Below are 27,906 nucleotides of genomic sequence, written 5' to 3' on the forward strand. Positions count from 1 at the left end.
TCTCACACACAGCTATCCCATGAGCTAGTCCTATATCCCCATTTTTCAGATTTAGAATCTCAGGCTGGCAAAGGAGTCTCCCTAGGCTAGGGTGGCTCGACGACGTCCACACCCGTCGTCACAGGCTGGGCGTCGCCACGAACCGGGCGCGACAGGGAAATCAGCCCTCCGCCATTCCGGGCCCTGAAAACCCTCCCTAGTAGCTCAGCCACTCTAGAGCCAAAGCCGCCCTAGCGTTCCCTTGCTGCCATGGCAACCGGCGCGACATTTCCGCTGTCGAGAAATGTCATTTCCGGCGCGCCTGTCCCGGCACATCCGGGTTCCGTCCCCGACTCGGCGCGCTTCTATCCCGGAGCGGGCAGTTGTGTTTGATAACGCTGAGCAGGAGAGAGGTGAGCGGGCCTCGGGTTGGGCGGGGGACTCGGAGGATTCCGTGCCAGTGGGAGTGGGGGCTGCGGTTCGGGGGAGGTGGGCCTCGGCCTCGCCAGTTGCGCTCCCCTTTCGCAGACGGCTCTGCCGAGGCGGGGAGAGGGGCGGGCCGCTCGGGGTCACTGGGCAGTCGGGGCCTGGGCCGAGTTAGGCACCGAGTCTCCGCCGCGGGGCCTGGACAGCATGGCAGGGAGACACCCGAGCCCTGGCTTCAGGCCCACCTGGTTTCGAGCCCCGCCAGCCGTGGAACTTAGGGCAAATTATTTAACTTAGCCTCGTTTTACTTTATCTGAAGCTTGAGGACGCTAGTAGTACCTTTCTCGTAGAAGTGTCTTGATGCCTACATGAGATTATCGGCCTGAAGCGTCCAGCAAGTGCTTAGCACCCCCCGGGGGCTCTATAACTCGTGACAACTATGTGGTTATCCCCATGCTCTGTGCCCAAGGAGGCAGCGGTGTTAGTGACTCCCATGTATCTGGGACTCCCCGCCTCCTCTGAGAATGTTTCCCTGTTTTGCGCTCCTGGATGAGGCTGGGACCGGCAGCACCCAACCAGTGCACCAGTGAGTAGAGTAAGCAGCGAAAAGTTTCAAACAGAGCTGACCAGAGTTTAACACCGCCTGGGGAGGTAGCCAGCCCCCGTCCCTGAAGGCTGTTTGCAGCAACTGCTAGAGGCGAATCACAGTGCTGTCATATATTGAATGTATTGCTGTGTGGTGGCCCATGCGTGGCACTTCATCTGCATTTAATACTCATACACGGAGTACCTGGTAGAGTGGGGATTTGAACTCGGGCTGTGATTTTAGCAGCTGGTTTCACAGTCACTTTGCTTGGCTCATTCCCGAATCCAATAATAGGAAGGGCTCTGAACCTAATCATGGGATTACCGTAACAAGCTCTTCCTTGAGCACTTATTGGGAGCTAAGTGATTTTAAAGCACCATCTCGTTGAATCTGCCTTACAAGCATGCTCTAAGGTTGGTACTGCCGTTAATCCGCTTAAGAGACAGCTGAATCTCATCACCCAGCTACCCTGAGATGATGTCTGTATTCCACTTCACAGCTGTGTACTGTTAAGGCCGTGTTCATAATTACTACTGCCTCCTGGCGCCTCAGAAGAGGTTCATGGTTTGTGAGGAAAACTAAGGCTCATTTGATGAGGTTCTCATCAAATAATGTGTTTCAGAAAGCGTCTTCGAAGAAAACTCACTGTGCTGCGACTGTCAGAGGTCCAGGTGAAACTCTTTACTCGACAATAGAAAAAACTAATAAAATCTGGGGTCCAGGAAGATGTCTGCCTCATTTCTGAGGCAATAATACATAGAACAGCATACTTCCTTAGCTGTTTTTATGTGGTTTGTGTGTATGTGAGTGTGTGTGATGTCTTACGACATTGACAAGGAAATACGTGCTTAAGAATCACATGGACTGTTGGGACTGGTCTTTTGTTCCACCTGTTTTAGTACCTGTTGTTTTCTACAATATGTGTTTAGTGTCTGCTTTATTGAATTGTAACAATGATGTTAGTGAATTTTAGTTTGGAGGACGTTTTGAAGGCAGCAAGGAGTAGGAACTCACAGGGAAGCCTTCTGCTGCTCCCAGGACTTGTCACAGACTACCTTTTTTTATCCCTTCCTTTAGTGACAGGGCATGTCACTGTCCCACTTGTACCGGGACGGGGAAGGCCAAGGCCACATGGATGACGAGGACGAGCGGGAGAACTTTGAGATCACCGACTGGGATCTCCAGAATGAATTCAACCCCAACCGGCAGCGCCACTGGCAGACCAAGGAAGAGGCCACCTACGGAGTGTGGGCAGAGCGAGACTCGGATGAAGAGAGGCCCAGCTTTGGAGGCAAACGGTATGGCTGGCACGGGCTGCTTCCCTAGGAGTTGGGCAGCTACCCCGCTAAGTAAATTTCTCTCCCGGCCTCACTGAGTCCCTTAGCTGCGACAGCAGCTCAGGAGCCCAGTTCCGCTTTAGGTTAGAGCGCTGCTCTCTGACTGGTGGATATTCAGTTGGTGTTAAGTGAGCAGTTATGTGTATTAAGCCTTGTGCTGTAGACCCAGTCCTTGCCTTCCAGGAGCCCAGACTCTAGTGGATGGAGACAGGCTCACACAATGGAAGGGTGTAACTGATGTAGGACCTGAGGGGGAACACATTTTAGGGAGTATGACCTATTCTGGGAGGTCAGGGAAGATTGGCCGGTAGGGCAGGCACAAGTAAGCAAAGGCCCTTGATGGGAGGCAGCAGGGCACCCATGAGGATACGAGAGGTTTTGTGGGCTGAAGCGGGGAGAGAGTGGGGAGTATAGTTTGAGAAGAGGCCGTGGGTTTGTGTAGAGAGGGTATGACCTGGGAAGAAGGGTAGAAGACCCTTTTGCTCATGTGCAAAGTTGGCGGGGAGCCACAGTGGAAGAGGGGGCTCTGTGAGGAGGCCCAGGCAGTGGTCCTGGCAGAGGTGCTGGAGACCTGGGCTAAGATGGCAGCACAGGGATGAGGATTCAGGCTGAAAGCCTCCTCCTTGGTGTGAAGTCGTGTGTGTGTTGGCTGCAACTCACTTGACCAGAGTGTGTAGTAGATTTGGGTTTGTCTCCCTGTCCCCACCTGAGGCTTGGAGGCTCCAGCCCATTGATATTGTACATTTTTCACAAAGGAAACTGGGGAGAAAGAGCAGAGATCAGTTCAACCTTTTTTCATCTGGCAAGAAATCTAACAGCGGACAATGCATAGATCAGGGGTCAAGAATTGCAAGATCATAAGATAATAATAGCAGCCAAAATCTATGGGTTCTTCACAGGCCTCGTCTCATTGACCTTATGAGAATGGTACCATTATTTTATTTTTATTTTTTTAAAATAAATAAATTTATTTAATTAATTAATTTATTTAATTTTTGGCTGCGTTGGGTCTTTGTTGCTGTGTGCGGGCTTTCTCTAGTTGCGGCAAGCAGGGGCTACTCTTCGTTGCGGTGCACGGGCTTCTCATTGTGGTTGCTTCTCGTTGCAGAGCATGGGCTCTAGGTGCGTGGGCTTCAGTAGTTGTGGCACACGGGCTAAGTAGTTGTGGTTCGCGAGGTCCAGAGCGCAGGCTCAGTAGTTGTGGTGCACAGACTTAGTTGCTCCGCAGCATGTGGGATCTTCCCGGACCAGGGCTTGAACCCGTGTCCCCTGCATTTGGCAGGCAGATTCTTAACCACTGCACCACCGGGGAAGTCCGAGAAAGGTACCATTATTATCATCCCATTTTACAGATTAAGAAACAGCAGCCAAAAGTCACGCAGCTAAGCTGTGAGAATCTGGGCCTATCTGACTCTAGAGTTGGGCTCTATATTGCATCTCTTAGGAAAAAATTCTCTGAATTTTATTGCTGCCATGGGGATGTTTATTTACTAGGTTAGTCATTTTGTAAAGCATCGCCTTATTTTGCAATATTCCCGGGGCTTTTCTTTGGAATCTTTTCTCTCCCTTTAACTACACAATAGAAAGCTATCAGCTCCAGTTCATACAAAAGGGAACTGTTGCTAATGACTTATTGTAACTACTGTTCTTGAGGCATTCAGGGTTAAAATCAATACTTTCCATCTCACGGAGTTGATTTCCTAGGTATTTTATTTATTGATTTAATATTTTATTTTTATTTATTTATTTATTTGGCTGCGCCGGGTCTTAGTTGCGGCACGCAGGATCTTTTTAGTTGCGGCATGCGGGGTATTTTAGTTGTGGCATGTGGGATCTTTATTGTGGTGTGTGAACTCTTAGTTGCAGCATGTGGGATCTAGTTCCCTGACCAGGGATCCAACCTGGGCCCCATGCACTGGGAGCACGGAGTCTTAGCCACTGGACCACCAGGGAAGTCCCTCTTAGGTATTTTAGTTTTCATAAACAAATTTAATGGAGATGAGATTTTCTAAGAATCTGATTGATATAATTGCTAATATACTTTACATTCATATAATCTCTCTTAATATATTTTACTTATTTATGATTTTGATTTATGAGAGTGTCTTTCTTGTTTGATTTTTCTACTTGAAATAGTGTCTGAAACAAATGCTTTTTTTTTTCCCAGATTCTTTTCCCATATAGGTCATTACAGAATATTGAGTAGAGTTCTCTGTGCTACACAGTAGGTCCTTATTACTTATCTATTTTATATACAGTAGTGTGTATATGTTAATCCCAATTCCCTAATTTATCCCTTCCCCCCACGTTTCCCCTTTGGTAACCATAAGTTTGATTTCCAGATCTGTGTGTCTGTTTCTATTTTGGAAATAAGTTCATTTGTGTCATTTTTTTAATTAGATTCCACATATAAGTGATATCATATTATATTTGTCTTTCTCTGGTCTGTCTGACTTAGTTCACTTAGTATGATAATCTCTAGGTCCATCCATGTTGCTGCAAATGGCATTATTTCATTATTTTTTACGGCTGAGTAAAAAAATTCCATTGTATATATGTACCACATCTTTTTTTTTTAATCATCTTTATTGGAGTATAATTGCTTTACAATGGTGTGTTAGTTTCTGCTGTATAACAAAGTGAATCAGCTATACATATACATACATACCCATATCTCCTCCCTCTTGCGTCTCCCTCCCACCCCTCTAGGTGGTCACAAAGCATGGAGCTGATCTCCCTGTGCGATGCCACTGCTTCCCACGAGCTATCTGTTTTACGTTTGGTAGTGTATATGTGTCAGTGCTACTCTCTCACTTCGTCCCAGCTCACCCTTCCCCTCCCCACATCCTCAAGTCCATTCTCTACGTCTGCATCTTTATCCTGCCCCTAGGTTCTTCAGAACCTTTTTTTTTTAAGATTCCATATATATGTGTTAGCATGTGGTATTTGTTTTTCTCTTTTTTAGTTTTTTTTTTTTTTTAATTTAATTTTATCTTTGGCTGCGTTGGGTCTCTGTTGCTGCGCGCGGGCTTTCTCTAGTTGTGGCGAGCGGGGGCTACTCTTGGTTGCGGTGCACGGGCTTCTCATTGCAGTGGCTTCTCTTGTTGCGGAGCACGGGCTCTAGGGCGTGCGGGCTCAGTAGTTGTGGCACGCGGGCTCTAGAGCACAGGCTCAGTAGTTGTGGCACGCGGGCTCAGTAGTTATGGCTCGCGGGCTCTAGAGCACAGGCTCAGTAGTTGTGGCGCACAGGCTTAGTTGCTCCACGGCATGTGGGATCTTCCCGGACCAGGACTCGAACCCGTGTCCTCTGCATTGGCAGGCGGGTTCTCAACCACTGCACCACCAGGGAAGTCCTTCATTTCTTTTTATGGCTGAGTAATATTCCATTGTATATATGTGCCACATCTTCTTTATCCATTCATCTGTTGATGGACACTTAGGTTGCTTCCATGTCCTGGCTATTGTAAATAGAGCTGCAGTGAACATTGTGTGTACCACATCTTTATGCATTCATCTGTCAATGGACATTTAGGTTGCTTCCATGTCTTGGCTACTGTAAATAGTGCTGCAGTGAACATTGGGGTACATGTATCTTTTTGAGTTATGGTTTTCCCCAGATACATGCCCAGGAAAGGGATTGCTGGATCTTATGATGGCTCTATTTTTAGTTTTTTAAGGAACCTCCATACTGTGCTCCAAAGTGGCTGTACCAATTTACATTCCCACCAACAGTGTAGGAGGATTCCCTTTTCTCCACACCCTCTCCAGCATTTACTGTTTGTAGATTTTTTGATAAGGGCCATTCTGATTGGTGTGAGGTGATATCTCATTGTAGTTTTGATTTGCATTTCTCTAATAATTAGCGATTGTGGGCACCTTTTCAATTGCCTCTTGGCCATATATATGTCTTCCTTGGAAAAGTGTCTGTTTAGGTCGTCTGCCCATTTTTTGATTTTTTTTTTGTTTGTTTTTTATATTAAGCTGCATGAGCTGTTTGTAGATTTTGGAGATTAATCTCTTGTCGGTCACATCGTTTGCAAATATTTTCTGCCATTCTGTGGGTTGTCTTTTTGTTTTGTTTATGGTTTCCTTTGCTGTGCAAAAGTTTTTGAGTTTAATTGGGTCCCATTTGTTTATTTTATTTTTATTTCCATTACTCAAGGAGACAGATCGAAAAAGATATTGCTGCAATTTATGTCAGAGAGCGTTCTGCCTATGTTTTTCTCTAAGAGTTTTATAGTATCACGTCTTACATTTAGGTCTTTAATCCATTTTGAGTTTATTTTTGTGTATGATGTTAAAGAATGTTCTAATTTCATTCTTTTACATGTAGCTGTCCAGTTTTCTGAGCACCATTTATTGAAGAGACTGTCTTTTTTCCATTGTAGAGTCTTGCCTCCTTTGTTGTAGATTAATTGACCATAGGTGTGTGGGTTTATTTCTGGACTTTCTATCCTGTTCCATTGATATGTATTTCTGGTTTTGTGACAGTACCATACTCTTGATGGCTGTAGCTTTGTAGTATAGTCTGAAGTCAGGGAGCCTGATTCCTCCAGCTCCATTTTTCTTTCTCAAGATTGCTTTGGCTATTTGGGGTCTTTTGTGTCTCCATACAAATTTTAAAATGTTTTGTTCTAGTTCTTTGAAAAATGCCATTGGTAATTTGATAGGGATTGCATTGAATCTGTAGATTGCCTTGGGCAGAATATTCATTTTGACAATACTGATTCTTCCAATGCAGGATCATGGTATATCTTTCCATCTGTTTGTGTCATCTTCAGTTTCTTTCATCAGCATCTTAAAGTTTTCGGAGTACAGGTCTTTTGGTAGGTTTATTCTATTCCTAGGTATTTTATTCTTTTTGATGATGGTAAACGGGGTTGTTTCTTTCTCTTTCTGATCTTCTGTTATTGTATAGGAATGCAACAGATTTCTGTGTATTAATTTTTGTATCCTGTAACTTTACCAGATTCATTGATGAGCTCTAGTAGTTTTCTGGTAGCATCTTTAGGATTTTCTATGTATGGTATCATGTCATCTGCAAACAGTGACAGCTTTACTTCTTTTCCAATTTGTATTCCTTTTATTTCTTTTTCTTCTCTGATTGCCATGGCTAGGACTTCCAAAACTATGTTGAATGAAAGTGGCAAGAGTGGACATCCTTGTTCTTGTTCCTGATCTTAGAGGAAATGCTTTCAGCTTTTCACCGTTGAGTATGATGTTAGCTGTAGGTTTGTCATATATGGCCTTTATTATGTTGAGGTATGTTCCCTCTATGCCCACTTTCTGGAGAGTTCTTTTTTTTTTTTTTTATCATAAATGGGTGTTGAATTTTGTCAAAATCTTTTTCTGCATCTATTGAGATGGTCATATGGTTTTTATTCTTCAACTTGTTGATGTGTTTCACACTGATTGATTTGCGGATATTAAAGAATCCTTGCATCCCTGGGATGAATCCCCCTTGATCATAGTGTTTGATCCTTTTAATGTATTGTTCGATTTGATTTCCTAGTATTTTGTTGAGGATTTTGCGTCTATGTTCATCAGTGAAACTAGTCTGTAATTTTCTTTCTTTTTCTTTTTCTTTTTTTTTTTTTTGGGTGATATCTTTGTCTGGTTTTGATATCAGAGTGATGGTGGCCTCATAGAGTGAGTTTGGGAATGTTACTTCCTCTGCAAGTTTGTGGAATAGTTTCAGAAGGATAGATGTTAACTCTTCTCTAAATGTTTGATAGAGTTTGCCTGTGAAGCCATCTGGTCCTGGATGGCTTTTGTTTGTTGGGAATTTTTTATTCAGTTTCAATTTCAGTACTTGTGATTGGTCTGTTCATATTTTCTATTTCTTCCTGGTTCAGTGTTGGGAGATTGTACCTTTTTAAGAATTTGTCCATTTCTTCTAGGTCGTCCATTTTATTGACATAGTTGCTTGTAGTAGTCTCTTATCCTTTGTATTTATGTGGAGTCCATTGTAACTTCTTCTTTTTCATTTCTAATTTTATTGATTTGAGCCCTCTCCCTTTTTTTCTTGATAGTCTGGCTAAAGGTTTTTCAGTTTTATTTATCTTTTCAAAGAACCAGCTTTTAGTTTCATGGATCTTTTCTGTTGTTTTCTTTGTCTCTATTTAATTTAGTTCTGCTCTGATCTTTATGATTTCTTTCCTTCGGCTAACTTTGGGTTTTGTTTGTTCTTCTTTCTCTAGTTGCTTTAGGTGTAAGGTTAGGTTGTTTATTTGAGATTTTTGTTGTTTCCTGAGGTAAGATTGTATTGCTATAAACTTTCCTCTTAGGACTGCTTTTGCTGTGTCCCATAGGTTTTGGATTGTCGTGTTTTTGTTGTCATTTGTCTCTAGGTATTGTGTGATTTCCTCTATGATTTCTTCAGTGATCCGTTGGTTGTTGAGTAGCATATTGTTCAGCCTCTATGTGTTTGTGTTTTTTACAGTTTGTTTCTTGTAGTTGATTTCTAATCTCATAGCGTTGTGGTCAGAAAAGTTGCTTAATATGATCTCAGTTTTCTTAAATTTACTGAGGCTCGCTTTGTGGCCCAGCATGTGATCAATCCTGGAGAATGTTCCATGTGTACTTGAGAAGAATGTGTATTCTGCTCCTTTTGGATGGGATGCTCTATAAATATCAATTAAGTCCATCTTGTTTAATGTGTCATTTAAGGCCTGTGTTTCCGTATTGATTTTCTGTCTGGAAGATCTGTCCATTGATAAAAGTGGGCTGTAAAGTCGATTTCTCCTTTTATGGCTGTTAGCATTTGCCTTATCTATTGAGGTGCTCCTATGTTGGGTGCATAAATATTTATAATTGTTATATCTTCTTCTTGGATTGATCCCTTGATCGTTATGTAGTGTCCTTCCTTGTCTCTTGTAACAGTGTTTAAAGTCTCTTTTGTCTTACATGAGTATTGCTACCCCAGCTTTCTTTTGATTTCCATTTACATGGAATACCTTTTTCCATCCCCTCACTTTCAGTCTCTATGTGTCCTTAGATTTGAAGTGGGTCTCTTGTAGACAGCCTATTTATGGGTCTTGTTTTTGTATCCATTCAGCCAGTGTTTATCTTTTGGTTGGAGTATTTAATCCATTTACAGTTAAGGTAATTATCAATATGTATGTTCTTACTGCCATTTTCTGAATTGTTTTAGGTTTGTTTTTGTAGGTCTTTTTTCTTTCCTTTTGTTTTCTTTTGTGCTTTGATGACTATTTTTAGTGTTGTGTTTGGATTGCTTTTCCTTTTTTGTGTGTGTATCTATTGTAGTTTTTTGGTTTGCAGTTCCCATGAGGTTTTGATGTGGCAGCCTACACACACACACAAGGTTATTTTAAGCTTCTGGTCTCAATTTCAGATGCATTTCCCATTTCCTGCATTTGTACTATCCTCTTTTCATGGTTGCTGGTTTTGATATCATATTTGTGTGTGGATGATTGCTTTCCTTTACTGTATGTTTTCCTTTACCAGTGAGCTTTCCCATTCATAATTTTCTTGTTTCTGTTTGTGACCTTTTCTGCCTCGAGAAGTTCCTTTAGCATTTGTTGTAAAGCTGGTTTGGTGGTACTGAATTCTCTTAGTTTTTGCTTATCTGTAAAACTTTTGATTTCTCCATCAAATCTGAATGGGAGCCTTGCTGGGTAAAGTATTCTTTTTTTTTCTTAATTAATTAATTTGTTTGTTTATTTGGTGGCGCTGGGTCTTAGTTGTGGCAGGCAGGCTCCTTAGTTGCAGCTTGAGGGCTCCCTAGTTGAGGCTTGCTGGCTCCTTAGTTGTGGCATGCGAAGTCTTAGTTCTGCCTGCATGTGGGATCTAGTTCCCTGACCAGGGATCAAACCCAGGCCCCCTGCATTGGGAGCGCAGAGTCTTAACCACTGCACTACCAGGGAAGTCCTGGGTAGAGTATTCTTGGTTGTAGATTTTTTTCCCTTTTGTCACTTTAAATATATCGTGCCACTCCCTTCTGGCCTGCAGAGTTTCTGCTGAAAAATCAGCTGATAACCTTATGGGGATTCCCTTGTTATTTGTTGCTTTTCCCTTGTTGCTTTTCATATTTTTTCTTTGTATTTAATTTTTGTCAGTTTGATTGATAGGTGTCTCAGTGGGTTCCTCCTTGGATTTATCCTGTATGGGACTCTCTACACTTCCTGGAGTTGACTGTTTCCTTTCTTATGTTAGGGAAGTTTTTGGCTATAATCTCTTCAAATATTTTCTCAGGCCCTTTCTCTCTCGTCTCCTTCTGGGACCCCTATAATGCAAGTGTTTGTGTGTTTAGTGTTATCCCAGAGGTCTCTGAGACTGTCCTCATTTCCTTTCATTCTTTTTCTTTACTCTGTTCTGTGGCAGTGATTTCCACCACTCTGTCTTCCAGCTCACTTATTTGTTCTTCTGCCTCAGTTATTCTGCTATTGATCCCTTCTAGTGTATCTTTTTTATATTTATTTATTTATTTATTTATTTTGGCTGCATTGGGCCTTAGTTGCACGTGGGCTGTTCATTGTGACGTGTGGGCTTCTCTCTGCGCGGGCTTCTCTCTAGTTGTAGTGTGCAGGTTTTCTCTCTCTAGTTGTGGTGTACGGGCTCCAGAGCGCGTGGGCTCCGTAGTTTGCAGCACATGGGCTCTCTTGTTGAGGCACGCAGGTTTAGTTGCCCCATGGCATGAGGGATCTTAGTTCCCTGACCAGGGATCAAACCCGTGTACCCTGCATTGGAAGGCGGATTCTTGACCACTGGACCATCAGGGAAGTCCCCCTTCTAGTGTATTTTTCATTTTAGTTGTTGTATCCTTCATCTGTTTGTTCTTTAAATCTTCTAGCTCTTTGTTAAACATTTCTTGTGTCTTCTCGGTCTGTGCCTCTGTTCTTTTCCTGAGATTTTGGATCATCTTTACTATCATTACTCTGAAGTCTCTTTCAGGTAGATTGCCTATCTCTTCACTTAGTTGTTCTTGTGGGTTTTATCTTGTTCCTTCATCTGAAGCATATTTCTCTGTCATCTCATTTTGTCTTTCTGTGTTTCTGGTCATCTTTCCACAGGCTGCAGGATTGTAGTTCCTCTTTATTCTGGTGTCTGCCCCCTGGTGGGTGAGGTTGGTCCAGGGGCTTGTGCAGGCTTCCTGGTGGGAGGGACTGGTGCCTGCCCTGTGGTGGGTGGAGCTGGGTGTTTTCCCTCTGGTGGGGAGGGCTGTGTCAAGAGGTGGCTTTAAGCTCAGTACGACTTCGGGCAGCCTCTCTGCTGACAGGTGAGGCTGTGTTCCTATCTGGCTGGTTGTTTGGACTGAGGCGTTCCAGCACTGGAGCCTGCAGGTTGTTGAGTGGGGGCAGGTCTTGGTGCCAAAATGGGGACCTCCAGGAGAGCTCACACTGACCAGTGTTCCCTGGGGCCTCTGCAACCAGTGTCCTTGCCCCCCCAGTGAGCCACAGCTGACCCCTGCCTCCCCAGGAGACCCTCCAAGACCTGTAAGTAGGTCTAGCCCAGGTTCCTATGGAGGTACTGCTTTGTGCTGGGTCCCAGTGCACGTGAGACCTTGTGTGCGCCCTTCAAGAGTAGAGTCTCTGTTTCCCCAGCCCTGTGGAACTCCTGCACTCCAGCCCCACTAGCCTTCAAAGCTAAATGCCCTGGGGGTTCCTCCTCCTGGCGCCAGACCCTCAGACTGTCTTGGAAGGCAATTTTTTTTTCCTCAAGATTTATTTATTTATTTCATTTACTATTTATTTTTGGCTGCGTCGGGTCTTAGTTGTGGCACATGTGGGATCTTCGTTGAGGCATGCGGGATCTTTCGTTGTGGTGCATGGGCTCTTTGTTGTGGTGTGTGGGCTTCTCTCTAGTTGTGGCATGTGGGTTTTGTCTCTCTCGTTGTGGTGCACGGGCTCTAGAGTGCTGGGCTCTGTAGTTTGCAGCATGCGGGCCCTGGTTGAGGTGTGTGAGCTCAGTAGTTGTGGTGTGCGGGCTTAGTTGCCCCACGGCATGTGGGATCTTAGTTCCCTGACCAGGGGTCAAACCCACATCCCTGGATTGTGAGGTGGATTCTTTATTACTGGACCACCAGGGAAGTCCCTGGAAGGCTGTTTTTAAGTGGGAATGTCCCTGTGTAGCCTGCGTGGGTTTAATATTTTTTTAGTGCAAGTGCTGCCTTTAGTATGGATGTCTGCCACCTCTTTCCTCAGTGTATGCTGGCCGTTATCCCTTTGATAGGTGGTGTGACTGATGTTGTGGTGACCAGAGCCTACACTGGCTATCAAGTGAGGCCTCCTCTTTGCTCTGTGGTTGTCACTGCCATGTCAGGGGCAGGGTCTGCTCCCTAGCTGTTGGAGTAGAAGCCCCCAGATCTGTTTCTGAGCTGTGTTTCTGATCTGCGGTGCAAGGTAGGTGGGATTGGAGCCCTCCCACTGGGAGAGAAGCCACTGAGTATTCCTCCATTGGAGCTTTCACCTGTGAATGTGCTCTGCTGTGTCACTCTTCCCCCGTTGCGTGGGCTCACAAAGTACGCTGTTGTTGGCACTGGTCCCACCTTAACTGTGGGTGTGCTGGCAGTTGGCCCCGGTGACTCTCAGGCATTGTTTTCACTGGGCCACCCGCGCACATGCACTGAATCCCAGGACCGCAGCGGTGCTGCACCTGGACCTGCTTTGGGGGCAGCTCGGACTCCGGCCTGGCCCAGCCCCGCGTGTACGTGCCCACAGAGCCCTTGCCTGCTGAAGCCAGGCCTTTCAGCTGAGGGGGCGCTCGTCCACTCGGATGTTCAGCAGGAGCTGAATTTATAAAGCCGTCAGTGGAGGTGTAAATCCAGTTCACGCAGCCGCAACGAGAGACTTCAGCTCTTCTTCCGTAGTTTCAGGGCCCCTGGGGCTCAGCTGTGGCTTCAGGCCCTCCTCTGCGTGCGGGCCACCCACGGGCATCTGCTCCCGAGGCTGCTGGAGCACATGAGCCAGGAGCCCCTCCCAGAGCCCGGGGAGGCAGGGGCTGCGCGTCGGCGAAGAGGCCACGGTGGTGGCCCTGCGCTTGGTGTGCCTCTTAAAAAAGGCACTTCACTTCTGTGGCGGCCTGGGCTGCTTCCACCAGCATTCCTGGTTGCAGAGCTCCGCACTCCCACCCCTACGGCCTGTCTCTGCACAGCCATAAGCAGTCCTCTCCCCAGGTCTGTTCTTTAAACCCCACTTTCGGGCACCCAGCCCCTGCCCGTCCCAGCGGACACAGGCCTCAGGCTGGGGTGCGTAGGGCTGTGGCACAGACCGTCCGCCTAGTTCTCACTCTGTCCTGCCTGTCACGGACCGGTTGCTGCGTTCTCCTCTGAGCCTCCGAAGCTCCTTTTCTGTCCCAGCCGATCTCTCTGCCGGTGGCGGGACCTCCCCGGGTGCAGGGACCTCTCCTCTCCTTCAGCTCCCTCCCAGGGGCGCAGGGCCTGTCTTTTTTTTTTTTTTTTTTTGTCTTTCTTTTGTCCTACCTGGTTACGCAGAGCTCTTTCTTGTCCTTTTTGGTGTCCGAGGTCCTCTGCTGGCGTTCAGCAGGTGTTCTCTGAGAACTGTTCCATTTGTACATGTAGTCCTAATGTATTATGGGGAGAGCTGAGCTCCACATCCTCCTACTCTGCCATCTTGACTCAGTGTCACAAATGCTTTTTAAAGTAAGTTAATTTTTCAAAAACGTAAAAGGAAGGTGGACAGTCACATCATGTTTACAATTTTTAGTCAACTCTGTTATTGGTAACTCTTAAGCCACGGAGTTGACTTGAACACTTCAGGCAAAAACGTCAAACGTGATTATTGGGGCCCTTTTGATACGAGTCAATGGGTTGGTCTTTAAAATGGAACCCACGAGGTCCACTCTAAGGAGTTCTCTGGCCAGCAAAGCTGCTACAAGGGATGCCTGCAGAGAGTTCTCATGGACCCCGTGGGGCCTTGTGTTTGCCCGCAGGGCCCGCGACTACTCGGCGCCAGTCAACTTCATCAGCGCGGGGCTCAAGAAAGGGGCGGCAGAAGAGCCGGAGCTGGAAGGCTCCGACGATGAGGAGAAACCTGTGAAGCAGGATGAATTTCCTAAGGATTTCGGACCAAAGAAGTTAAAAACGGTAGCATTTTTATTGAAGGATTGTGACCTTAGTAATATCCCTGGAAGATCTCTTTGGCCCAAGCATCTGCTGGGGGAGGGGTTCAGCTGGAGGCCGGTCTTGTGGGTCTCTCCCTGTGGGGCAGGTTTCCCTGAGGGGTGGTATGTGCAGTGCAGTCTTGTCTCTCTCCTGAGACACATCACAGATATGTTTCGTTTGTACAATAGGATACTTTTCATAATGCTCTGTGACTGCCAGGCCACATTCCCATCAGCCAAGCTTTCTTTCTTAGGTTTTTCCTTCTTTTGATTTTTCTTCTTTTCAGGGTGGCAATTTTAAACCCAGCCAGAAAGGTTTTGCAGGAGGCACCAAGTCTTTCATGGATTTTGGCAGCTGGGAAAGACACACAAAAGGAATTGGACAGAAGCTTCTTCAGAAGATGGGCTATGTCCCCGGAAGAGGCCTCGGGAAGAATGCGCAAGGTGCGGTACCCCCGCTCCACGGTCTCACACGAGGGCGCCCAGGCAGAGGCCGGAGGAGCAGCTGGGGCGTGCTTTGCCTTTTCTCGGCTTTTTCGCTTTTCTGGCAGCACGTGACAGTTGTGCTCCAAGCCGCCGCACTTCATCAGAACTCAAGTTACATAAAATACACTTAACTTCAGCAGGAGGGAGAGGTCAGGGTTCAAATAGGCTGCAGGCTGATAGGCTGAAAACAGGCTTCTTTCTGGCCCGCCCAGTGTTTCTAAAAAATCAAACTGGTTGCCAGTATTTTAAAATCTGAATTCTAGATTTGCTTGGCAGTGATTGGCTTAGCTGAATCTTCCTGCCCCAGGTAGCAGCCACGGCCTTATTCTGGAAGCCTTCTCCACACCCCAGCACACTTTCCTTGTTCCTGTTAATGTTTCTGGGCCCTCAAGGCATATGAGTCTGCGGTCCCTGCTCACAAAGGGGCAGGACAGGTAACTATTAGCTGTATGAAAAATCCATGGACTTGAGTGAAGATGGAAAAGGTGACCTGGAATGAGAGTGAGGGACGTTCTAATGTGGCATTTCCACAGTACTAGCTGGGAGGGGTGTGGTGGGAAGTTTGGGGTGAGGGCAGTTCTTCACTGAAATGTTGTAGTCCTGTTTGTAAACTTTTTTACAGGAAAGACACATTTATTTCCAAGGCTTAAACATGTTATAGAACAAGTTAAGCATGGGAGACATGAAGTACTAAGTAAAATAGGTGGAGTTTCATATTAAATGGCAGCTTCACCTCAGTTTAATCAGAATTAATATATTATCTGAATTACTGCCCTTTCCATATTAATAGGCTTCCAAATTAACAAAGTGTAGACTCTATGCCAGAGTTTCCAGTTATAAATGAATATTCCCATCCACTAAAAAAATGAATCCAAGTGGAAATGGAAATCTGTATTTAGGACATACATAGGGTGAAATCAGCACACTGCTCTGTGGCAGCATAAATGCACAGACACTTGCGGTCACCGGGAGCGGAACAGTGTTGTGAGGGTGGAAGTGCACTCTCCTTCCTGGGTGGTGCGTCGTCGTGAGTAAGGACCCAGGAGTGCGGTCCCCCTGGGTGGCTCACACACATGGCAACTGCCGAGACCTGAAGTCTCTGTCTTGCTGAAATTTGTCAGGTATCATCAACCCAATCGAAGCCAAGCAGAGAAAGGGGAAGGGCGCTGTGGGGGCATACGGCTCGGAGCGCACCACTCAGCCCCTACAAGACTTCCCCATGGCTGACTCCGAAGAAGAAGCTGAGGAGGTGAGTCAGGAGACGGGCCGGGTGCTGTCTGTGCCCCTCTCAGCTGGTGTTTGTTCATCTGCTCGCTCACTCGCTCAGCTACCGTGCGCCATTCACCGTGCTGGAGGCTGGTGTCCCACGCTGAACGGGTGTGGAGCCTGGTGGACAGGGACGCAGTAGACAAGTGACCACAGTGTGGCTGGAAAGAGCAGTAGTGCCAGGAAGTCCTGGGGAGAACATAAGGGTGGGTGTGTGGGGAAGGGGTCTCAGCATTGGTAAGGGCGGGGAGCGGGTGTCAAGCAGCGTCCTTGGCTGGGTTCAGTGTTACACAGCACGGTCCTTGGCACAGAACCTTGTGAAAGTCTCAGTGACCCCACCTGTGGTAAAAAGTGGCCCTTCCTTCTTGTGATGGACTGTATCCCTCTGATTCAGGAATTTCAGAAGGAGCTGAGCCAGTGGAGGAAAGACCCCAGCGGAAGCAAGAAGAAGCCCAAATACTCTTACAAGACAGTGGAAGAGTTGAAAGCCAAGGGCAGGATTAGCAAGAAGCTCACTGCTCCCCAGAAGGAGCTTTCTCAGGTCAAGGTACGGGGCCCGTGGATGCCTGGTCCAGGATGGGGGCTTGGAAGACACGAAGTTACCCACACACCAGAGCAGTCACCGAACATTTGCGCGTAAGGTTCCCGCTGGCCTTGCATCCTGGGTCTGCGCGTGCTGCGTCTGTGGCGTGGCGCAGCCTGTGCCCGCTCCCTGCACGCACGCCCAGGCTCATCGCCGTCCCAGCCCTGTGCCAGGCGCTCCTTGTGGCATGAGAGTGCTAAATCGAACCATGTCCCCAGCTTTCTCGAGCCTGCTGTCAGTGAATTTAATGATGTTCCTGTCATTCTGTTGCTAGACCGTTAACATTTCTGGTTTGGTTTGGGGCAGGTTAGTTTGTGTATAAAGGCTTGTCTTTGTTTTACAGCTGTTAAGGATAGATTCCTAGAAGTGCAGTCACCAGGTTAAAGTCTTTAAGGCTCTTAAATCGTGGGAAGGTTGCACTAACTCACTTCTGGAGCAGGAGTGGGCCCTCAGGGCATCCCAGCATTGCATTTAAGATGATTACCACTGTTCTGTACAGATAGTCTCTGAGGCTTTTCCATTACTGTTCCTAGTGGCCAGAGAACATTGGTGACAGATGTCTGTTGTAGGGGACATAGCATAGGAGATACAGTGTGTGTGTATTACGGAAAGTCGAGTGGGGTTCTCAAAGGTCAGGGTGTTGTGTATCAGGTTACTTGGGGACCTGGTGAGAAGCGCAGATGCCCAGGTCACAGCTGGAGATGTTGAGGCTGTAGATCTAGACGGGGCCTGAGGGCTCATGCTCAGTTATTTTCCCCCAGGTATTTCTAATACGGGTGGTTCAGAGATTACACTCTCACCTCAGGTGATGGCGAAGCTTCTGTGTCAGCACAGCCACGTTCTCGTTTCCTCAGTCGCCTTCAGATGTTGAAGTTAGCTCATTTCCTCGGTTGCCTTTGTGGCTTCTGTATGTTTCATGTTGTTTTTAAATTAAAAAAACAACTATTATTACAGAGCAGTATGCAGTACGTTTTAGACAATTAGGAAATAGAGGCAAAAATATTAGAATTACTTTCCTTTCCCATAAATGACTGGTTCTCACACCTGTGATGTCCATCCTTCCAGGTGTTTTTGTCTAAATATGCATTTTTTTACCAAAATACGATATTTTGATTGTGTATGTTGTCCCATTGCCTGCTTTGATCAGTACAGCCTCTACTTTTCCATGAAAATAGACTTTCATCTCAACTAAATAGTCCACATTCATATTTCATCAGTTTTGCTAAAAAGTCTTCTCCATCCGGTTGGTCCAGAGGGACCGAGTCAAGAACCGGTTGGTTGGTTGTACCTGGTTGTTTTGTCCCTGGAGTCTCTTCCAATCTGGCGCATCCCAGGCCCCACTTTGAGAAACACCGCCCTTCTCCAGCTCTGCTGAACGGTGGGGTTTTGACACGTTCCCACTAGCGTCGTGCCTTCCCCGGGCTCAGGTGTGTGTCTAACAGGGCAGCAGTGGTGAGCATTAACCCGCGCGCCCCCTGCCGCTTCTCCAAGGTCATAGACATGACGGGCCGGGAGCAGAAGGTCTACTACAGCTACAGCCAGATGAGCCACAAGCACAGCGTCCCCGACGACGGGCTCCCGCTGCAGGCACAGCAGCCGCCCCAGCCCGGCAAGGAGGCCAGGGCCCCCGGCTTCGCGCTGCCCGAGCTGGAGCACAACCTGCAGCTGCTCATCGACCTCACGGAGCAGGAGATCATCCAGAACGACCGGCAGCTGCAGTACGAGCGAGACATGGTGGTCAACCTGTCCCACGAGCTGGAGAAGATGTCAGAGGTCCTGGAGCACGAGGAGCGGGTCATCTCCAACCTGAGCAAGGTCCTGGAGCTCGTGGAGGAGTGCGAGCGGCGCCTGCAGCCCGGCTGCGGTGACCCCCTCACCCTGGACGAGTGCGCCCGCATCTTCGAGACGCTGCAGGACAAGTACTACGAGGAGTACAGGATGTCCGACCGCGTGGACCTGGCCGTGGCCATCGTCTACCCGCTCATGAAGGACTACTTCAAGGAGTGGGACCCCCTCAAGGTGAGTGGGCGGGGAGCCCGCCGCGCTGCCTCTCCTCCGGGGCAGGCCTGGGTGCGAGACGGTTCAGGGGGCAAGGGGGCCGTCAGCCGGCTGCCTCTCAGCTGCTGTGTTTCTCCTCAGGACTGTACGTACGGCACCGAGATCATCTCCAAGTGGAAAAGCCTCCTGGAGAACGACCAGCTGTTGTCCCACGGCGGGCAGGACCTCTCGGCAGATGCCTTCCACAGGTGCTCCTCGGGGGGGACGGGGGTACTGCCTGTGTGAGCCCTCGGCCATGTGCCGGTGCTGCTCGGTTCACCCCACACCTGTCAAGTGGCCGTTGAGGATCTGCCTGTGTTGCGTGCTGCCGTACCCTGGGAGTGAAGAGACGGCCTGTCTCCAGTGAGGGGAAAAGGCAGGTGGTAACCAAGGAAGTGGACAGATAAACCCAGGCTGCCACCTGGGTCCAGCAGTAGAGAATGACAAGGGTGCCCACCTGTGTATGCGTACCTGTGGTGGGGGGCACAGGCCTCTCAGGGGAGGTGACGTTGAAGCTGTGATCCAAAGCATGAGGGGCGTCGGCTGTGCAGACAGAGCTTCAGCTGGGGAAGCACACGGCGCTTGGGGGTGGGGGCGGGACCCGGCAGCAGCCCTGCCAGGGAGGCGGGTGCTACTGAGGAGACAGGCCCCGAGGCCGAGTGGGGCGGTCGGGAGAGCAGGGTCGAGGCAGGCGCACGTCTGGCCGACACATGGGCTGGTCCGATGGTTTTCTGTGACTGGATTGCCCCGCTGTTGCCATTTTCATTCTTACCCTAGAGGTGGGTGGTGGTGTACCTTGCACACGTGGAAACCGGTCAGTGCTTTGGGCCAGCCGCCCTCTGCCTTTCTCGCATAGGCTGATATGGGAAGTCTGGATGCCATTTGTTCGAAATATCGTCACTCACTGGCAGCCGAGGAACTGTGACCCGATGGTGGACTTCCTGGATAGCTGGGTGCACATCATTCCCGTGTGGATCTTGGATAACATCCTGGACCAGCTCATCTTCCCCAGGCTGCAGAAGGAGGTGGGGCCGGGCGTGGGAAACGGTTGTCATCAGGAAGCACGGGGATTCGTTTCGCATTTCTCTCCATCCTCTCACTGCTGTTACAATGCCCAGAATTCACCAACACGGCCACTGTTCTGTAATGTTAACTCCAGCCCTTTGCTCAGCACTTTCCCCCAAAACCCCCCCGGTAATAGGGAATCCATTTACTTGGCTTCTTTAATAAAATCAGAACTGTGCCATTTCTGAGATTTAATACAAATTGCATGGGTCTATTGGTGGGTCGGTGTCCCTGTTTGGGGAAAACGTAATGGAGGCTGTGTCGCCCATACACGCGCCAAGGATGGGGACCTCGGCCAGGAGAGCACGGGGGTCATTGTGTGACTGCCCCGCAGGCCGCGTGAACTGCTGCCTTTCCCCCACTCCTCCTGCAGGTGGAAAACTGGAACCCGCTGACAGACACCGTCCCCATCCACTCGTGGATCCACCCGTGGCTGCCTCTCATGCAGGCGCGCCTGGAGCCGCTCTACTCCCCCATCCGCAGCAAGCTGGCCAGCGCCCTGCAGAAGTGGCACCCCAGCGACTCCTCGGCCAAGCTCATCCTCCAGCCCTGGAAAGATGTCTTCACCCCCGGCTCCTGGGAAGCATTCATGGTCAAGAACATAGTGCCCAAACTGGGTAAGGAACCGGGGAGATGCATCCAAGTCGAGCAGCTTCGGTGCCTGGTTTCTGTGTCTGGCGGTCATGATGGTGCTGCTTAAAAACATGGCCTTCAAGCTCTGAGTGCATGATATTTCTCAGTATAAGAGGTGGCATTTTGTGCACTGAGGCCGAATATAAACGTTAACCAGGCCCCTTTCTGCACTAACTGCATCAGACCCTGCCTGCCTCCTGATTGGTCCGGTTCGGGCCTTTGCTGACAGTATAGCCACAGGTATTCTGAAATTTTTGTCATAGTGGATTCTAAAAATAGAGCTATTTCTGGATTAGAGAAGAAAACAATTTTTAAGAATTGCCAAGAGAGCTTCAACTTGACCTTTAAAAGCAGATCGAAGGCCGACATTGTCTGGTGACGCCACTGCTGTGTGGCTTTGCCTTAGAGGCTGGGTTTCTCTTCCAGGGATGTGCCTCGGGGAGTTGGTCATCAACCCCCACCAGCAGCACATGGATGCTTTTTATTGGGTCATCGACTGGGAAGGGATGATCTCTGTCTCCAGCCTGGTGGGGCTTCTTGAAAAGCACTTCTTCCCCAAGTGGCTTCAGGTACGCTTTGTTTCGCTTTGTTGGGGGTGCGTTGGGGACAGGGAGGGAGTCACTGGAGTCACTTGGGTGGCAGTGCTGTGGCCACACAGTGAAGATAAACTACACGGCGAGGTAAGAATGAGGCGGGCAGGAACAGCGAGCGAGCACTTTACCACTTTACTGGATATTTGCCACGCGCCCGATGCTGTTCTAAGCACTTGGTCTGATCGCCCCCCACTCCTCACAACAGCCCTGTAAGGTGGGGGCTGGTATCGCTTGTGTGGGTGGGAGGCCGAGGTGCAGTTTACACGCAGGGCACTTAGCTACCGAGCTGAGCCCCTAAAACCCCTGCAGGTATCATCAGCTTGTAGGAGCAGGACCCAAACAAAACAAGTGGCCCCTTTGGAAGTTTTGCTCCCATTTGTTGCCACTGTGGATGCAGGTTTCTTATTTGTTCCCTTCTGGCAGGTGCTGTGCTCCTGGCTCAGTAACAGCCCAAATTACGAGGAGATCACCAAGTGGTACCTGGGTTGGAAGTCCATGTTCTCAGACCAAGTGCTGGCGCACCCATCCGTCAAGGACAAATTTAACGAGGCACTTGATATCATGAACAGGGCGGTGTCCTCCAATGTCGGTGAGTGAGGGTTCCATTTTGTGGAGGTCCTGGGCCTGAGCTCCACGTTTCGGAGCGTGGAAATGACACAGAGTTTTCAGGTAGCGGTGGGCTCGCCGTCGCCTCCAGGGCACACAGACTCTTGCCCACAAGACCCATCACATAGTTGTTTAGCTAGCAGCCACTCCCCCACCCCCTGGGGCTGGGAGGGGGCGTTCTTCCTGAATGGACGCTCACCCAAGCTGGGTCTGGGCTCTTCGGCACGTCTGCCTGGCCGGCGCTCTGTGGCCACTCCGGTGTAACAGCTCATGGTGTGGAGCAGGGTGACAGTCTAACTAACACTTAGTAGCTGCTTAACCTCTTTAGCCCGTTTTCTTTACCTGTAAAGCAGTAGGAAGGAAGGACCCACTTCCAGGTTTTTGTCAAGAACCGAGGGGGACCAAGTTACTGTTCGTGGATGGTACTCAGTAGGCGGTGTCTTTGGTGTGTCAGAAGTAGGCAGCTGACTGGTCCATTTACTATCTGTTCCCAAACTACTCAGTTCTAGGGAAGTCCCTCTGCCTATATCAGTTTTGGGAGCCTACTCAGCCAGTCCTGTGTTAAGAGTGTGCTCACATCTCAAAGCAAAGGCCAATGGAGCACCTAGTCTAGCCGTGTTGCACAGAGAAGCTCAACAAGGTCAAGAGCTCATTCAAGGTCACAGAACTACAGAGTGGCAGCTGGGATTGTAATTTCCCGAGGCTTTCATTCTACTTAGCCTATTACATGAAAACGGAGTTAGAATTCATAGACACATCCTGCATTTAATGAGGCAAACATGTGTCTATGGTCTCTACTTACCCAGGTCCTTCCAGGGCCATCAGTGGGCCATCTCTGTTCTCATACTCTAGCCATCCTTCCTCAGCCACCCTGACCCCAAGCTCCCGGAACAGTTCCCCATTTGTACCCCCCTGTTACCACTGGGCATTTGTGGTCCTGTATTATCCCTTCATCTGTGAAGCTGAAACATCTGTGTTTCAGCTCCCCAGATATAGTAAAGTTCTTCCAGGGCTGGGGGCCTGTATGGGTAAGTTAAATATGTAACTAGTATAGGCCATATGTCTTCAGGGTTCTAAAAGCTGCTCTGGGGCAAGTGTGGAGTGAAGACTCTAGCAAGAAGGGAACAGAACAGTGGCTAATGACTGTCAAGGTTTCCGGCCCATAAGAACAAATCCCTTGCTGATGCTTTTTTATTATGTGGAATATTTAATAATCTCTGGTTGTTAGGTGTTAACCAGAAATTTTTATGCGACTGCAGTCAGCTGGCCACACTTCCCCCAAGGTGCCTGATCAGCTGGTTTATTTTAAACCAGCGCTCTGAGGCACCAGGAGGCCTTAGGAGACGGCGCCTGTGGCATACCCAGCCCTAGGCCGAGTCGGCGTCTCCATCTCTGTCACGCTGGGACCTGTCCCTCACCCCCTCTCTGTATCTGCCAGGCGCCTACATGCAGCCCGGAGCACGGGAGAACATCGCCTACCTCACCCACACGGAGCGCAGGAAGGATTTCCAGTACGAGGCCATGCAGGAGCGACGGGAGGCTGAGAACATGGCCCAGAGAGGCATCGGCGTGGCTGCCAGCTCCGTGCCCATGAACTTCAAAGACCTCATTGAGACCAAGGCTGAGGAGCACAACATCGTCTTCATGCCCGTCATCGGGAAGCGACACGAAGGAAAGCAGCTGTACACCTTCGGCCGCATCGTCATCTACATCGATCGGGGCGTGGTGTTCGTGCAGGGAGAGAAGACCTGGGTGCCCACCTCCCTGCAGAGCCTGATTGACATGGCCAAGTAGACCGCGGCACCTGCCACGGACGGACTTGGGAATAAACAAACAGTATTTTAAGTCATAGCCGACGTACTTCCTGCTCACTCTGAAAGGGGACTCACTGCAGTCCCTCCATGGCGACCGCCTCTGCCGACACATCACAGCGGGTTCAGGTCAGGGGCTGAAGGATCCTCCGTCTTGTTCCTGATGATCTCGAGATCCTCACAGTCCTGGTAATCTGGTTCTTCCCGAAAGGCCCAAGTGTCCGTGGAGAGTTGTGTTAGCTTTTGTACAGGAAACCAGTGGACGGAGGTGTCATTAAATACGTCTGTGTACTGTGAGGTCTGAGGGAATGCCAGCTCCTCCACTCCTTTCACAATCTGAGCGGGAAAATTCAGAAGTAAAACAAAACCTTGAGAGTCCCAGTAAGGCCCACCCTCCTGGGTTAGATTCCCGTTTTACTGTTCACCGCCACCTCCCACGTTAATTCTTCTTTTTAAAAAAATGAGTAAGGTATTTTAAGTGCTTTGTGCAATGAGTTGGAAGCCCCAAGGGCAGTGCCTACAGCAGACTAGATACTAAGAATAGAGGAAATAATTAAAAAATGAAGCGATGCACTAAAACGTCCTAGCTTTCTGGAACACAGGCCCCTCGCGAGAGCTGACAGTGCTGTAACCTCGCTGTGCCTCGGTTAGCCCCTCGGGAGCTCCCGCCGCTACAGGTGAAGGCAGAATTCTCCGGGGTAATGGAGATGTATGTGTATGATGTCCCACCCCAGCCCCTTCACTCAGGCAGATACCTTTGCAACATACGGATAATGTTTCTGCAGAATCCTTGTCAACAACCTAGAACAAAAATTTTAATTCTGATTAGGCGGTTTGAAAGTGGTTTCATTCAACTTAAGACACAGAAGGGCAAGGGGACTGAAATAGATCAAAAAATCTTTTAAAAATGTGGGATACAGAGTAGGTTAAATATTTAGGAGAAGGTGTGAATGCCCCAGTCACAGTCACTGCCCGTTTCATCAGGGAAAAATGACAGACACCGAGGCATCGTGAAGCAGGAGGATGTTATGTAGCTGTAAGAAGAGAACTCAGATGTTTTCTCCCCATTTTAAAAAGCTGTTTCTGCCTGTCCTAAGGGAAGGGAGGAATTATTGGCAGAAAGACTCCTTAACTTGCTTCCCAGCTTGACTCAGGGCTGACGTCTCCCAGCTCCAACCCTCTGTGCAGGTTCCCACGGAAAAGGCTTTCCATGTGTGAAATGTTTCCTGCTTGCAGGTCAGTCTGAGGAATGGGTTCACCTCAGGGCCTGGTGGCACCTCGGCGTTCCCAGGCTTACCTTTCCTCGAGTCCTCTGAAACTGTTCCCAACGATGACCATCTTGGAAAGGGCATCTATGGACCAGTTCCTCCATAGAAGGTTGTTGTAGAGCGCCGTCCCACAGTGGAGCATGTAAAAGACGGTGGGCTCGCCGTACACACTCCGTTTTCCTTCCTGGGGTACAACGTGCAGAGGTGTAAACACACTTCTTACAACAAGGTGAGGGAGAGGGAAGGGCAGAGTGATAATGAGCTGTGAGTTCTCACCACCAAAAAATGAATGTAATTCTGTGTGGTGCTGAAGGATGTGTTAGCTCGCTTGCAGTCATCTTACAAAAGAAAAATGCATCAAATCAACTAGTGCACCTTCAACTCACACATTACATGTCACCACAGGTCAATGTAGCTGGACAAATAATGAGCTGAGGAGAAGGCAAATTGAAGCATCAAATGGGAAAAAACTCCTACTACGTTCTCTTGCGGAATAGTTACATTAGTAGTGCACGTGAAATCTATAGGATTATAACGGAACTAAAAGTCAAGAAATCATGAAGTCCAGAAAGAACTCGCGTTTACTTAACAAACGCGTGTCCCATGAACGCAGAAGGCTCTGGACTAATGAAGGGGCAGCTTGGGTCCGCGACAGCAGGGCAGGAGGGACAGCAGAGGTCACTGTCTCTCAGGTACTGTGTTTTCCTGAGTCACTTTCTGCAGATCCCTGTCGTAACTCAGTCCTTTTCAAACGTGCCCTGGGGGTCCAGTCACCGCCTCTTGAGAACCTCTGCTCTGCGTACGCCATCTCTGCCACCTCTCCGGCAGGAACAAGCCCCCTGGCCCTTGCTGTCTGGCGCCGGCGACCCTAGGCCTCTCTTCTCTCCCTGCAGCTTCCCTGGCCCATGGCACACTCGCCATGGTTCCTGAGCAGCGGCTCTGCCCAGGCTGCCTGCAGTCCTGGCTCTCAGCAAACTCCCGGGAGACCTTCAAATCCCAGCTCAGACCCAGGAAGCCTTCCTGGACCCCCGGAACAGCACAGGTGTCCTCCGTCTCAGTTCCTAGACGTGGCTCTGCTCGTGTCCACTCATCATGCACCTGTCCACAGCCACATGCCCTCGGGCTCCCCAGAGCTCCCTGCCTCGCACAGAGTGGGCACTCAGAGCTCAGGATGACCTGAGCTGAACGGCAGTGTTTTAGGACCCCGCCAACATCAGAGACTGACTCTCCTCTCAGCTGGGCCTAACTTTCATGTTTCATAATAAGCAATGAGATGGCGGTTCAGAACAGAGAGGAATAAAATGATTCTATGATCCACAAGACAATGCCTGACTAAATGTAGCGGTATCAGCCTAGAGTCGCTCCAGCCCTTGGCTTGTGCAATGACGTTTTTTCCAGAGGTCTCAGAAATCTTGAATCCCAGCCTTTTTAGGGGGCGCAGGGTAGGCCAAGCACTTAGCCATACCTCTCAGCCAGGCGCTATGCGTGTGACTGGGCTACGGCTTCCCTCCCCCAGGGCAGGGCGCGCTCCAACCGGAAGGACCTCATTTGAGGTGTGGAGACTGTGCCCTCTTTATTCTCCTGCAGCAACAGTAAATACCAACTAAGCATAAAATTGGGACACAATTCTTAACGAGAATTTTGCCAACCTAACGTGTTTGTGCCATTGTGTGATTTTTTTTCTTCTGACAGGCACAACGTAGGTCCAAACAGGGTAACAGACCAGCCACATACGGACGCCCTGGGGAGGAGGCACCGCTAGTACACAGAGCCTGGCGCCCAGGGACAGGGCCCGGGGTCAGCTTGGTGAGCAGCTGCCTGGCGCTCCCTGCTCCCCTCTCTTAAGCCACGTACCTCGTTCTCACTGAGAACAACCACACCAAGGGTGCTAAGAACCGCAATTTCCAGCTGGCTAAACAGAGGGTCATACACCCAGCAGTGACTTCTGGGTATCTGCAGAGGGCAAATGAGTGGCTTAGTCAACATCTGTGTGCACAAGGCCAAGGAAGGAGACAATAAGGAAGGATACCAAAATTTACCTGGCACTTTTCCAGAAAGAGGAGCAAAAACGCGAGCTGGTTTCTAGCTATGACGCAGGTGGCGAAGTTCCCAACGCCGTAACACACACACTTCAAACGGCAGGATCCTGTGACTGGGGTCTCTTCTGGGACGGAGCCAGGGGCCACATCTGACTCACCTGGTGATGAGTCGAGATGCAGGCTTCCAATGGCTTCTGAAAGAGGCCCCACAGGGGCCTTCAGCTGTTCCAGATGTTTCCTAAGACACCTGTTGACGGTTTCTGAAAGAGCAGGCCCAGTACAGTCAGAGGGCACGCTCTGACCCTGAGAATGAAATCATCCACAGACCCAGGGAGAAGAGGCGCAGGCTTGAAAAGGCTTCAGCTCCTCAGAGAAAAGGGCTGCTGGCCTCGCTCCCGAACATGCCTGGGACAAGCCGCCACGTCCACCCAGAACTGATGGCTGTCCGGTCCCTGGCTACCCACAGCCTACAGCCGAAGGGAACGTTTCAAGCAAAAATCAGGTTTCATTCATGGGCACAGTGTCCATCTAATGCTCATGTCAACTCATTCTAATTTAATAAGAGGCAACCTGGTAAATGCAAGTTATGGTCTGAAATACCTACTTTTTCTAATAATAAAAAAGGATAGAGGAGCAGAGCTCTCAAAATGACACTATAAATAACGGAATAAGAATATTTAATGTGTAAAAAACTAAAAGAAAAATAGGTAGGCTGGGGCTTCTAGACAGTAATGAAAAATACTCTGTCTAAATCGTTTCACAGAGTGGTGAGTTCTCTTGTCTCTCCTTCTCTCATACTGGTACTGAATTTAGCAGAACAAATCTGTACGTAGAACAAAACAAAAAGCAAACAGCCCTATATTCCCATAATAAGATACCAGTTTTGACTTATCAGCAAAGATACCTTTAAATAAGACCCAGGCTAGGAAAGGTTGCACGAAAAGCTGGCTCTTTTCCATCCATGCTGGTCAAAGAATCAGTAAAAGCTTTTTTTGGAAAACAACTTGACAGTGGATATCAAGTTGATCACTTCCACCTCTGGGAATGTATGCTAAGAAGATTACCCTAAATTTGGTAAAAGCTTTATGCATAAGGGTACTCATTGAAAAA

The 27,906-nt window shown here is 48.7% G+C and overlaps 2 protein-coding genes across 8 annotated transcripts in view; one reads left to right on the top strand and one right to left on the bottom strand.

Moving 5' to 3' along the window:
- The first annotated feature begins 301 nt into the window (after window positions 1-301).
- On the top strand, window positions 302-23,472 carry TFIP11 (tuftelin interacting protein 11). 2 transcript variants are annotated; one of them, XM_068562295.1, is made up of 13 exons: window positions 302-392; window positions 2,069-2,289; window positions 14,239-14,392; window positions 14,697-14,853; window positions 16,017-16,144; window positions 16,556-16,708; window positions 18,236-18,763; window positions 18,884-18,990; window positions 19,638-19,806; window positions 20,220-20,463; window positions 20,906-21,048; window positions 21,496-21,661; window positions 23,117-23,472. In XM_068562295.1, exons 2-13 carry the CDS (start codon window positions 2,078-2,080, stop codon window positions 23,470-23,472), a joined length of 2,517 nt encoding a protein of 838 aa, XP_068418396.1. In that variant the 5' UTR covers window positions 302-392; window positions 2,069-2,077. The 2 variants fall into 2 exon arrangements, with proteins under 2 accessions (XP_068418396.1, XP_068418397.1); XM_068562296.1 differs by lacking the exon at window positions 302-392 and adding an exon at window positions 1,121-1,662.
- SRRD (SRR1 domain containing) overlaps window positions 15,508-27,906 on the bottom strand; it is a 30,379-nt gene continuing 17,980 nt past the window's right edge. For 2 of the 6 annotated variants that reach the window (XM_068562306.1, XM_068562312.1), the window contains 6 exons: window positions 26,797-27,056; window positions 26,612-26,710; window positions 24,787-24,941; window positions 24,245-24,290; window positions 23,158-23,825; window positions 15,508-17,649 (listed from right to left, as the gene is read on the bottom strand). In XM_068562306.1, coding sequence (XP_068418407.1) covers window positions 23,604-23,825; window positions 24,245-24,290; window positions 24,787-24,941; window positions 26,612-26,710; window positions 26,797-27,056 — 782 coding nt within the window. In that variant the 3' untranslated portion in view covers window positions 15,508-17,649; window positions 23,158-23,603. The remainder of the gene's footprint in view (window positions 17,650-23,157; window positions 23,826-24,244; window positions 24,291-24,786; window positions 24,942-26,611; window positions 26,711-26,796; window positions 27,057-27,906) is intronic. The other 4 variants (XM_068562309.1, XM_068562307.1, XM_068562310.1 and 1 more) reach the window with 4 other exon arrangements.

Source organism: Eschrichtius robustus, chromosome 14 (genome assembly GCF_028021215.1).
Source record: "Eschrichtius robustus isolate mEscRob2 chromosome 14, mEscRob2.pri, whole genome shotgun sequence".
NCBI lineage: Eukaryota > Metazoa > Chordata > Mammalia > Artiodactyla > Eschrichtiidae > Eschrichtius > Eschrichtius robustus.

Excerpts from the sequence above, each read along its gene's own strand:
- TFIP11 (XM_068562295.1), top strand. The coding sequence starts at position 2,078 with ATGTCACTGTCCCACTTGTACCGGGACGGGGAAGGCCAAGGCCACATG. Across the intron at positions 14,393-14,696 it reads GACCAAAGAAGTTAAAAACG|GGTGGCAATTTTAAACCCAG; the intron begins GTAGCATTTTTA and ends TCTTCTTTTCAG. Across the intron at positions 18,764-18,883 it reads AGGAGTGGGACCCCCTCAAG|GACTGTACGTACGGCACCGA; the intron begins GTGAGTGGGCGG and ends GTTTCTCCTCAG.